This window comes from Polyodon spathula, chromosome 4 (genome assembly GCF_017654505.1).
Source record: "Polyodon spathula isolate WHYD16114869_AA chromosome 4, ASM1765450v1, whole genome shotgun sequence".
Classification (NCBI taxonomy): Eukaryota; Metazoa; Chordata; class Actinopteri; order Acipenseriformes; family Polyodontidae; genus Polyodon; species Polyodon spathula.
Window position 1 is genome coordinate 48,479,781 of NC_054537.1, and position 13,602 is coordinate 48,493,382.

Consider the following 13,602-nt stretch of genomic DNA (forward strand, 5'->3'; position numbering starts at 1 on the left):
ATATAAAGTAGGGATAAAATAAACAAACCATGTCTGTACTGTACTTCGATGATACGATTGCTTAAAAACATGTGTGCTTTTGTCTTATTTTGAGTCACAAAGCAAAGCTACCCCTCTCAGGGTCCAGTGATCAGGGACTTTGGTTGTTTTCAAATACAAAGAGAAAATGTACGTTAGATCTGTGCGCCTTGGCTTCTTGTACACAGGACATGAATACAGACTCCCTTGTTGCTTCTTTGGATCTGGGGGAGCTGTGGTGCTGATTGCATAAACATGAACCACAGGCAGAGAAGTGAACAGAACCTTAGAAAAAAAGGAAAAAAAAAAGAGAAAATCAAGAGTAAACCAGGTGCATGTTACAAAAGCATTGCGCACTGCAACAAACAATTCCCTAACTGTGTCATGAGGATTATAATTTTGTACATTAGCTGGCATACCTACCACTGTCTTTGAACTATACTGCTCACATGGCTTGTGTAAGGAAATCAAAGCCGATACCTTGGCACTTAACAGCATATGTGAATTTAGTTTAAAGCTAGTTAAGGGCACCTTTTCAAGGAGGGCTGTTCCATGCCTGTAAATAAGGCCTGGTCATAAGTTTAATTGATTCAATTTAATAATTAAAGACACTTTCCTAAACCTGCATGTCACTAGACAGAGTAGATTAAGGAAGTTAATACAACAAACAAACAAACAAACCTTTGGAGAAGATTCTGTTAGTTTAGTATTCCTTCTGTCCCAACCAGCCCCATCCAGGAAGAGACCATAGATGTAAACTCCACCAATATCTACAGGGGGAGGCCCAGTGACATCTTCCTTCATCATTCTGGTAACATCATTGTGCAAGATAACACTGTCTAGAGCCCAGCCTTTAGACAAATTCATTCGAGTTGTTTCTTGTCGCACAGCTGTCAGGAAGCCCTTTGAAAACAAATTTACTGATTATTGTTTAATATTGTTTTTAATCTATATATTACTGATTCCATACTGCTGTACAGTTTAAGGCTGGAAGATAACTCTTCATACTGTACTAGCGCTACATTTAAATATTCTGTGACTTTTGTACTGCTACAATAAAACAATATGGTATTGTAGACAGTTGTGCTGGGACAAAGAGGGATTATTTATTTTTGAAAAGAGTGAAACACTGCTCTTGTGCGTTTCTATTCATTTCAGCCTTTAGTTAAAACATTACATATAAAAGCTAGAGGCAGGAAGACTTCCCAAACACTAACTATCCCATCACATTTATTTTAACAGAGTGACTGATAAAAATAATAGAAATGTATTCTATTGAACACATGTAAGATTGTCTTTAGAGCCCATCATTCTGCTGTCATTTATCAGTCAGACAAAACAGACAGCTTTCATTCTGTTTCCATGTCTGCCAGTGTGATTGCTACCAATTCTATTGCTATAGTGTAATGCACTTATCTAAGCCACTGCATAATCATAGGGCAATTGTTTTTCCCTGTAGCATCCATATGCAAAAAAAGCCAATGTCATGAATGACTTATTTAACTAGAATAGCATTTTGACATGCTATTTTTAAACAATGTACTACTATTTTAGTAAAGTGGGCAACATTTGTATTCAGACTCAGGCATCATAAGCACATGTTGCCTCATTGCCAGAGAGTGGCAGGAAATCATCCTCTTTATATGCTGCTTAGTGGTGCGGAATTATAACAAAATGTTCACTTTTATTGAGAATTTCTTTATTACACACCATTTTAACAAACAAATTTAAGATGATCACCACACATAGAATGCCTTCCAGCACCCCATTCAGACAAGAGACTGTCTATTATTATGGGTGCACACATGCCGTGGCTACCATAGATGTTATATAGTAAATATACTCCAGGAGAGATTCCGATGCAAGGAACATAATGAAGGGAATACAACCAGAATAATAATTAAGGGGAACCAATAGGTTGTGCAATGTATATTTTTTGGCAATCCGCCTGCATCTCCCCCTACCTGTGGGTTGAAGAATCCTGTCATCCAGAACTGATTGGGTCGCCCATCAAACAGCCAGGTGTGGAACTGTTGGTTTCTCTCCAGAAGCTCTGTGAACCAGAAGCCCAGGGTGGCTGACTCCCAAGAAATCTTGTACCACAGTTTGGGTATACGGGCATCATACATGTTGTCAAGAGCATCCCGTAAGTCTTCAGACATGATGATAGTACCTGGTGGAGAACACAGAGCAAACCACTTCCACTGTTAATTCAAAAGGATTTTAAAATGCATTTTCCCATATATTATATATTTCTCAGTGATGGTGAAAACAACCTGGGGAACAGCATGCTGGGGGATAGCAGCCACACTGTTCCCAGGACCTTTGTAAACAAGATGGTGCATGTCAAGTGTTATGTACTGGAGAGTTTAAAAAAGAAACAACACCCCAGTCCAGTTTTTCATAACTTTTTTGTTACCATATTGACGAGTTAACAATAATCAGGTATGTGTTAAATCAGGTTAAATGGTTAAGATACATTGTTTTCTCTTAGTGGATACCTCGTTCTCTTCCAGTACCTTATTAGACAAACAATCAGGCAACACTTACTACTGGCTGGATAACTACTGGAATAATATCTCAGCCAGTGTAGGACAAGTGGAGTTTCCAATATGTATATGGAAATGTACAATTTCATCAATAATTGCTATGCAGTATCCTAAGGCAATACACAACTGTAAATGCCCTACTCAGATTGCTTCAACCTCTTGATACAATAAATGTAATCTTTGAAAACCAGTTTAAAGTTTGTGTTTCTAAATATGTAATGTTACAAAACTATAAACAGCCCGGTACACACTGCTCCATGCGAACGTCGCATAACACACTAGCCGATGCGAGGGAATCGGATTGCAAAATATTAACCATGTTTAAACTTTGCGAGCCGACTGAAATCGATCATCCAATCCTGTAAAATCACATCACAAAAATCATAATACACTACCCGATGCGACTGAAAAATCATCAAAAAGCATCAGGCAGTGTGTACCGGGGTTCAGTTGCACATAGGAACCATTAAATTACTATTAGCAAAAGAAACGTTGACAGTTTATGTATTTATTTCAGTATTTATTTTATTTCAATTTAGAAAAGAAAACAAAGGAAAAGGTTTTAGAACTATTCCATTGTATCTCCTTTTGTGGTAGACAAAATTGTTTGAATTCTACATTCCATGTCAGTGTCATTCATGGTGTTTTGTAGTGGTGGCTGGGACTAGGGGGCCACATAAGCCCCCAGCAGCAGAAGAATCTTAATATTGTATTCTGACTGACAACACTTTTCAAATCTTCATAACTTTTTACCCCAATTCAAGGCTGTTAAACACATTTTCTCCACTAGCCAGCAGAAAGAAGAAAACAGTTGCCCACCATAGTTTATTCTAATAAATGTAACTGTTACAACCTTCCAGCATACAAATGCACTGTATACAACAATAACATAGCATTTCGATTTCAAGATCATGTCACTTTAACATACTTTGCATTAAATATTTTCTAAACAAAGTTGTTAAAGCAAGAGAAAGGCAGACAAAAATCAAGCACATCCTATCGACTTACTCTGTTAAAATTAAATAAATGACCAACAAAATAATGATATACAGTTCTGTACATCATTTACTCTGATGTCAGGGTAATCTTTGTGTTCTTTTTAATAATTTTGACAAAATCTCATCTTGCATTAGTTTGCCTCGTACATTAGCAAAACAATTGAAATTATAAGGGCATCATTTTCATCAAGAATTAACACCTCAGATGCACATATATTGTCTGATCTCTGTTCTTTCAGATTTATCGCCTGCCGAGTGCTCTCTCAGTACTGGTTCTTTTAGATCAGATAATCCTAACGCATCTCGAAAAGCAGGTAAATGTGAAGGTGACTGCCATCGAATGGATCTGCAATGACCCTCTAAGTGGACACCCGGGCACTCAAGAACTACTTCAAGGCCGAGCGCGTAAAACCCCAATGCAGCCAAAACTGTAGTCTCTGCTTCCCTCCTGAACGAGGCAACATGTACTGTTCTGTGGTAACCTGCTTGTGCACGACTACAATCCAAGGTACTTAGGAGTCACCCTCGATCGGTTCAGCTACTGCCAGCACCTGAAATATTCCAGCAACAAGACCAAATCTAGGGTCGGAGACAGATCCACCCTGGAATAATGCCCAAGAGGCTGAAGGCCTCTTGTGGAATGACCAGTGGCCTTCTCTAGTGGGGGCAGTTGGCTAGATCATAGGCAATCCGCACAGTGTTTGTAATCCACTTCGACAGCCGTGTTTAAACAGGGCTTGTCCATGGAAGTTAGCATAAACCCACAGCATATAGAGATAAAGAGCTGCTCTGTTTGATGCCAACCTCAAGATCGGTCAACATAATACGCCTAACTGGGCAGAGCTGGAATGGTGGTGGATTAAAAGCTTTCAACTCCACTGACTGGTTGACATGAAAATCAGAGATGCTTTTAGTGAGGAAAGCAGGGTTAGTATGGAGTGTGAACTTAGTCCTGCCTCTGGGAAAAACAGGCAGTCTTTGACAATAGAAAATGCTTGCATTTCACCTATCACTTCGTGGAGGTGATTGCTAGTAGGAAAACCACCTTTGGTGGTTTAGTAAGCGCATTAAGCACCACATTATTTCACCAGCAAGGGACAAGGTCCTTTCTAGGGGGATGCAACCTCCAAGCTCCCTTCAAAGTGAGCTCCTGGGGAGAGCCTATTTTAATATGGCAAGCGAAAATAACTGCCAGGTAGACCTTAAGAGTAGGGAGATTTCCTCTCGTTAAAAAATGTCCTACAAAAAGTGCAGTTTGGCTGCCATGAGGCAAGTGATGGGGTTCAGCCAACGAGACAGACACCGTCTGGAAAATTCTCCATTTAAACCTGTACTGGGAACCTGTAGAAGTAGCCTTGGCAAACAAGTAACACAGCAATAATGATCCATCAAGTGGGATGGAAAAGAAAAGCCAGAGTACGTGTTATGTTTTTTTTTTTTTTTTAATCGCTCTTTAGAGGACAGATCTCAAACCCTCATTTCAGGGAACCCGGGTTATGATAATTCCATTCCATTTCAAGTAGGGAATATTAACCATAACATGGGTGAGTATACCCAAGCTGTCGCAAGGACATGGTATACAACCCAATTGCAAGTTAGAACTGCTTGTGTCACAGTAAAGTTCCATAAATGAAAACACTACAACGGGCTCAACTCTAATGTTCTGTCATGAGGGTGGACTGGGAAGCCGCCCTCAGTACTCTTGTGCCAAATCCAGGATTCTACGGGTCCACGACATTCAGCTGATAGAACCTGGCAAACGTATTGGACGAAGCCCACACTGCAGCACTGCATATGTCCTGGATAGATGCACCGTCGAACAACACCTAACCCCTGGTGGAATGACTGGTGAGCTTCTTAGGTGGGGGCAGATTGGCCAGTTCATAAGCAGTCTATTGCAATATAACCATTTGGATATACGCTGTTTTTAGACAGAGCCTGTCAATGGGACTTAGCCCAGTAACAAACAAACAGTTGTTCTGCCTGCCTCCAGCTTTTAGTCCTCTCCACATAATATACTGGGCAAAACATATGGAGCTGGCACTCCTTGTCAGATTGGAAATTGGAAACTGATTAATGTGGAAAGCTGAGATGGTCTTTGGCAGCAAAGCTGGGTTAGTACAAAGGGTGACCTTCGTTCTGGCCTCTGAAAAAATGAGACAAGCTTTCGAAATTGAAAATGCTTGCATTTCACTCACCAGCTTAGCAGAGGTGATTGCAAGCAAGAAAGTTGTCTTGAAAGACAAAAATTTGAGCTCAGCTGAATGCATGGGCTCAAATGGCCTAAGCCAGCAGATGCCTTTCAAAAATTACCCCACCAGGAAATGAGCTCCTGGGGAGAGTGAATCGATTTTTACATGGCACACCGAAATGGCTGCCAAATAGATCCTCATCAAAAAGGTCCTGTAAAAATGGTCATATAACTGCCATAGGGCATGTCGTGGGTTCGAAAACCACAAGCCAAAAACCATGTCTGAAATGCATCCCACTTGTAACCATACTAGGAACAAGTAGAGGCTGCCCTAGCATTTTGTAGGGTGCCGATCACCCTGTTTGATAACCCCAGACTAATCAAATGCAGCCATTCAGGGGTCAGACCCAGAACTGCAGGCTGGATTGGTTGGGGTGCTACAGAGTACCCTGCACCTGACTGAGCAGGTCGTGGCACATCGGCAGTTCCCACGGCTGGCCGCTCAGAAGCTGCATCAGAGAGAAGAACCAGACTCTTCTGGGCCAGAATGGGGATTAGTAGCACCCTGTCCCGGTCTTGTCTGACCTTCTCCAAGTACAGCGGGAGCAGTGCAAGTGGTGGAAAGCTATACAGAAGACATATTGGCCACAGGTGTGCCAGTGCATCTATCCCCAGAGGTCCTCCTTCTCCTTTTATGGAGAACCATAGAGGACAATGTGTCGACTCCTGAGAGGCAAAGAGGTCCACCTCTGTTCTCTGGAATCTCTCCTATGAGGCTGACTACCTCTGGATGGTTTCCACTCTGCACCACTGGGGACCCCCCTCGAGAGGAGGTCCGCAGTCCAGTTGGTCATTCCTGGTAAATGAACTGCACGGAGTGATAGAAGGTTCACTTGTGCCCACAAATTCCTGCAATGACAGATAAACTGCCTGTAGTTCTAAAACATTGATGTGGTGACCCTCCCACGGGGGATGCCACACACCCTGCATGCATCAGCCCTCCCACACGCCACCCCAACCAGACTTGGATGCGTCTGTGGTGATGACTTCTCTCCTGGTGACGCTGCCCAGCCTAGGCGTAGATAAGCCGGCTGTTTCCACCAGGAGAATGCCTGCAGACATCGAATTGACACTGTCAAGAGTCTGTTGCAGTTCAACACTGGCTGGAAAACCATGCGGTTAAACCAGAGCTGCAGAGTATGTAGAAGTCCCAGTGGAAGGGTATTCGATGCTGCTGCCATCAAAGCCAGAAGTCTCTGGGAAGCCACTACTGGAAATGCTCTGCCGAGTTGAAACAACTCTAGGCAGGCGGTTACCCTCCCCACTCTGTCTTCTGACAGGGTGGCCAACATGAACTCCGCACCTCCAGATAGGTGACTATCCGGGCAGGCGCTAGGTGACTCTTTGCATCGTTCACGTTCAAGCCTAACCGATATAGGTGGTTGGTGACAAGTTCTGTGTGTTCATGCGTTCATGTGCAGATCTGCCAGCTGTCTAGGTAGTTGAGGACTCTGATGCCTCTGAGTCTCAACGGGACTAGAATGGCTTCCATGCATTTGTAAAAACGCATGGAGCCAGAGAGAGGCTGAATGGTAAAACAAAGAACGGGTACACTATGCCCTGAAAAGTGAAGCTCAGAAATTTTCTGTGCGCTGGTATTATGGGGAAAAAGGCACCCTTTAGGTCCACCAAGGTAAACCAATCGCCTGGCCTGAAGGGCTGCAACAGCCGTTGTGTAGTCAGCATTTTGAACCGTCTCCGACTCAGATACAGGTTCATCTGTCTGAGATCAAGAATTGGTCTGAGACCGCCATCCCATCCTGGAATAAAATCCCTCAGTCTGAGTTCTTGAATTGGAGACAGCAACCCGTTTGCATTGTGGCCTAGGGTGCCACTGTGCTGCAGGCTTGCGTGGTGGAGGTGGGTGCTTTGGAAGAAGGTGCACCAACTTGCTGATGGACTCCCTTGCACACTGCAACTGCTGTAGCATTTCACCTACCACATAATAATAAGAATGTATCACTAGTAATTATGGAATAATTGAATTATAATACATTGCTAGTTCAATGATCTCACAAGGGACAATAATAAACAAACACATATGTGCACATTTTAAATATAAATGGAATATAAATGGCAGTAATGCCAGAGTTGTTACCAGCTAATGCTAAAATAATTATTCAATGATGACAGTATGATGACCCTAAAATAGCTGTTGTGCACTGGAATAAGAATTGTATACACTGCTGATTATATAAATAGCTAGTGCTACTGCTTGCATGCTTACCAGTACTGACCACTCACAGCCTTGTACAGCAAGTGAATGCATGCAGAACAGTTTCAGCTCATTTAACTGATTTCCATGAAGAAGATGGTAACTATTGTACCTAATTGGAAGCTGTGTTTTTCTTAGACTATTTGATTTAAACAAGCTGTGTCTAACTACTTCTCATGGATTTAAATAGCATGATACAGACATCTGTATCATGAAAAGGAATGTCTGCAGCATGATGAATAACAAATTACAGTTTCATCAAAACCGGGCAAGTTTTTCCATGATACAGGGGTCTACTCAAACGATCAAAATGCTGGTGGATCAAAATACTGCTTGTTGTTGAAATCATTAAAAAAGAAACTTCTCTAGAGTTCAAGAAACTTGTATGCATTGGAAGAGGTTTGATTCTCATAACTTTTTTTTATTGACCAATCTAAGCTGTAGATGTATTTCAATCTGCCACCATTTAGACCTAGTAAATAGACTTAACTGACTTCAGCAGCTTGGACAATCTGAGTACTGTACAGTCAGGCAACATTCACATCTTAGAAAAGCTTTAGCTAAGTAAAGCCCATACCAAGGTTCAGTGTAATCAGACAGGTGATTCTCAAAATGGACAGATGGATGGCACCACTAAATTCCTATTGCCAGGAATATTACAGGAAAACCTGTACATAGCACCTCCACATTGTGGGGAGACTACGATGTCACAGACGCCTTCCCTTAGTTTGGTTTGCTGTGGTTCACTCATCAGAGAACCACAGCAATATTGGTTACATTTTGGAGGAATTCCCAATGAACCTGGACTTCCTAAAATCAGTATGGGAAAATAACATAAGCATTTATCTTTAAATATGTAGTGTCCTCCATAGTTATTAAAACATTAACTAATGATGAATTTAGAAATACTACTGAAGACAATGAAAAAAAAAATTCTAGTCGAAATGTCGTTGAATTTGTTTCTTTTTGTATTTCTAAATTTGTAGTGTCATATATTATTTTAAAAAATGCCATAATCTAATGGCTGTAATATCAGCTCTATAGGCTTTTCCTGTAAACTGATATTAGTAAAACAAAAACACCATTTGGAAAAAATAACTATTTCACATGTTTGTTCTAAACACTGCAGAGTGTTCAAAATTAAGTATTTCCTTTGTAACATAGCAAGGTGAAGTTGACATTTTACAACTACAGTCCCTATTTTAAAGTGCATACTTTAATTTAGACCTATGATTGAAAGTAGAAAAAACACTTTAATCAACTACATCAAAGTAATAGGGTTGTGATTTGAGTGTGTCAGTTAAGCATATGGTACCCAAGGTTTATTTCCATTTGCTTCAAATCGTCAGAAATTCGGGCATAAACTTTCTCATTTCTGACTTACAACTGCTCTTCCTGAACACTTCTATCTGCCATCACTTCTATAGAAACTACAACCTCACAAATAGAAACTACAACCTGCACTTCCTCAGCGTCCCAAGGCTGTACTTCTCTCATTACACTCGCTGCCTGCCACGTTGCTTGTTGTTTGTCCTTCTGGAGTTATTGCCTGATGCAATGTAATGACAAAAATACTTAATCCCACCCCTGGCCCGGCTTTGCTCCGAGCCAGATGTCTTGTGAGGCCAGAGTTTCACGGTTTGGTTCTTGCTCGGCTCGACAAATAGCCAGTGGAGAACCACCCATACCGTACAGAGCCCTCACGGGTTGGATGTGCCAGTGGAGAAGGGGTGTTAGTTGTACATTTTTTCTTTTGCTGTCTTCCACAACAAAATCCTTATGTCCACCTAAAATGGCGGTCTCGGTCCATTTGGCAAATGCATCAAGTCTGGTTTGCTTGCTAAACCTCAAGTGAACAACTGCCTCTCAGTATTTGTCCTTTTGCACATAGGAAATGAACTATAGGTAACCTGACTAGGAAGTAAATGGTTTAGTTTAGTTCACGGTTTAGTTGCTATTCTGAGGACCCAAGTAAAGCAAAAAACTAAAAATGTCTCAGAACTACATTAGGGTAACCAGACTTTCCTGGGAAAATTGAGATTGTCACAGTTTTCAGCCTTCATTTTTTGCCCCGGTCGAAAACAAGAAAATTGTTAAATCGCCCGGTTTAGCTATTGTATTTTTTTTTTTAAGTACAAAACTGTATCAGTGTGCTCAGGAAGTTAACAGCAGAGTAATTGTATTAGGTTGAGTGTTTGCGCCATTCAAAAATAAAATAAACAATCTTATGGATTATTTGTTTAATCATTCTAATTATGCATTTATCATATGTTCATCTATTTTTTAAATCAGCCTTTTGTACATTTAACATATTTTGACTAGATGACAATATAAAGGAAATAATGAGTTGTTATGATCTGCAATAAATTCACCCAATGTTTAATTTCTAAACTATTATTGTGTTATTTTATGTACTGTTATTTTTGTTCACGGCTTCAGAGTTGCAACAGCGTCAATGAAATGAAGAAAAAAAAACCTTCCCATTTTTCACTGTGGAAATCTGGTAATCCTGCATGGACAGTGCAAGAAACTGAATCTCAGATACAAAATTTGGCCAGACACCAAAATCGAACTGGACACAACACAAAAATAGTAAAAATAACTTTGTTTAATGCCGACATTAGAGAACCATGCATAACTGCTTAAACTGAATTCTCCTACAGTAGGCATTCAAAACTGTATTAATTAAATTAGCTGCATCAGTGCTTTCTTCCACAGCAATGTGTAAGAATCTAAATAAGCCAGGACCACAAGGATGTTAAATGAAAAGTTTGACAAACTGGGAAATGCCATGTCTTTTTAATAAACAAAGCATCAGCTGAAGGTGAAAAAAAAAATATATATATTTGCTTCAAATTAATTGCATACCTAAATAAATTGCTTGTTCTAAGTAGGTCACTGCAACAATTTATTAACACGCTTTTAAACTGAAACCAAAGTGATTCAATATTGCCGCTGTGAGCATTGTATTTGACGATTCAACACCATGATTCACTGCTTTGTCTAACTGCCTTCGTAGTACCTACACTGAACTGACTTCATGGGAATTCAAACCTTGGCTTGAACTCTTTTACTGTGGGCGTTGCTAGCAAATCAACTCTACCTCAAGTAATTTGTTTTGCTGAAAGACGACAATCAGACATCTCAACGCATTTACTGCCTCTACACACGTCTGCATATTGTCTGATCCTCAAATGTTTAGTTGAACCACAAGGCCTACACTCACACAAACTATGGTGGTGTTTCATAATATTATATACAAAGTAAAATTAACTCCAGTTAGATCACGTTTAATATGTTAGAGTGTATATGATTGTAAATAACTAACAGCAGACATTGTTGTGGATTTATTTGAAAACCACTGATGCTATGTGATTAGTTTAAAGTACTATAACTTTCTATATGCTAACTGTTGTTATACTGTGGTCTAACTGTGCTTAGCAAAAATCTGGATTTAAATTAAAACTTTGATACTATGAATTTTTAATTCTTATTTTTTGTAAACATTTTAATCACCTTTAAATCACTTTTCTTAATAAACAAAAATAGTTTTAATTTTGAATAAAACCAAAAACTGTAAATACGAATATAATATTCTTGTATTTTTTTGGTATTCATGTTAAGAAACCATGTTAAGTCCACTAATATATTATATACATTTTTTATAGAAATATGAAATATTAATGTGGTCGACCTAAAACTCTAGACATATATAATTAATACCACAAAGGTCAGGGAACCACACAGACAAGTAAATAAAACCATGGTCACTTCATACACAGCCATCAGTACAGTATAAAATTATCTGTAACACAGGCAACCTACAAGTGAAATTCTTTGCCAATACATTAAGCTTCCAGTATTTATGGTCTGAAACCTGTGAGAAATAAACTAAACCTAGTGCACAGTGCTTGTCAAGTAAAAACAACATATTGACTAATTCAAATTTCTTCCCACAGCCAACATCACCAAAGGCGTTATAAGTTAATGAGCTGTAACTAAATAGTTGCGGCAGCATTACAAACCAATTTACTTAGTTGGACAGGTGGACAGAAACTGTAATTCATTAAGCAAGAAATGTTAGGAACTCAGGGGGCAGAGTTTGAGTTTCAACTGGACTTGAATCGTACTCTGAGTCGTACTGAACTTCTAAATTATTAGCTGAGGGGCGTGGCTGAGGACAGCGACTAATAGAGATGCTGTGGTCTTTCTGCAATAAGGAATGATTACTGCAGCTTTAATGAGCTTTCCTTGTCAATTATCTTTGTTGGCTTCTTTGATAACAATCAACTTAATTTTATCATTAAGCCATCTGTTTTACTCCAAATCAGTCATTGTTTAACTAGACTGTGAATGGAAATTAACTAGGCGAACATTACTTAGCAATTCATTTAGCTGTAAACAACAGGTATTAATTATTACATGGCCTACTATTATTACATGGCTTACTGGTTAGCATTAGTACATCTGGATTAGTATTCAACAGGTTCACTTTATGGGGTGGTTTGATACAGCCTACAATTTAGTAAAAGTATCTATGGAATTAGGTTGTTCTTTTCACAAAGGCCAGCAAAAACCTGTCAAAACTCACCGTCTATTGCAAGCTTGAGGTCGATGAGGGTACCACGAACCCTGCTGATAATGCGCTGCATGCGGTCAATCTCTTGTCGTAAGAAAATATTAATTGGCTGGAAGGTACCCATCTTCTGGAGACGTGCCTTCACCTAGAAACCCCAAAATATACCAAACTGATTAAATGTTTCATTACAAATAGGTTCCTAGGTCAAGGACATAATAAAGAACCAAACCAATTTCATGAAACTTCATAAAATCAAACTTCTCTTAAATAACTCATGTTAAAGTTTCTGAATTGGTCCCTTTATATCAGACTTAAATTGGGCCTTCTCTGAACAGTAGTAAAAGTAGAACAGACTATAATACAAAGTTATCCGTTCATAATTTGGACAAATTTCAAACTATTTAAAAGAAGGTTTGTGGATAATAAACTTGAATTGTGGATCATACTTATTTATCGTAACCCTTACACAAAGGTCTGAAAAATACCTATAGGATGCCATGGTAATTTCCTTGAGGAAACCTTAGCAAGACCATACCATACATAAATAGACCATAATATTTGCACCAGTGGCAGACAGTAGAAATGTAGTAGTGCACAGTGGTTGTGAATGTGACACAGTGTGATACAGTGTGGCAGTGATTCATACTAGTTGCTTTATAAATAATACTGGATACACTCCTGTCTCATTCACAGTTGCTATACCACCACTATACCATCATTGCTATACCACCAATACTGGCCCACAGTCATTTTCAGACTTATTTGTGACAACGGTATTAACCCTTATTAGTCCTCTACCCAATTCTGTCAAAATCCAATGTATGGCTCCTGCGCTGTTGACAAAACTGGATGCAGAGAATTGCATTGTACCGTGTCTAAATAATACAAGCTGTCACCTGTTTTTAATTTTCTCTTCCTGAACAGTTCTGTCACAACAGTTCAAATGGTTAACAGAGAAGCAATTAAAAAACATACCGGCCCCTGGTAATTTA

General features: G+C 39.6%; 1 protein-coding gene across 1 annotated transcript in view; it reads right to left on the minus strand.

The window, feature by feature from the left end:
• The window catches only part of dnah5l (dynein, axonemal, heavy chain 5 like), a 300,816-nt gene continuing 287,214 nt past the window's right edge, over nucleotides 1-13,602 (minus strand). Inside the window, exons 75-78 of the mRNA XM_041248036.1 lie at nucleotides 12,623-12,755; nucleotides 1,983-2,191; nucleotides 700-921; nucleotides 1-303 (exon numbers count right to left, since the gene is read on the minus strand). Coding sequence (XP_041103970.1) covers nucleotides 85-303; nucleotides 700-921; nucleotides 1,983-2,191; nucleotides 12,623-12,755 — 783 coding nt within the window. The 3' untranslated portion in view covers nucleotides 1-84. The remainder of the gene's footprint in view (nucleotides 304-699; nucleotides 922-1,982; nucleotides 2,192-12,622; nucleotides 12,756-13,602) is intronic.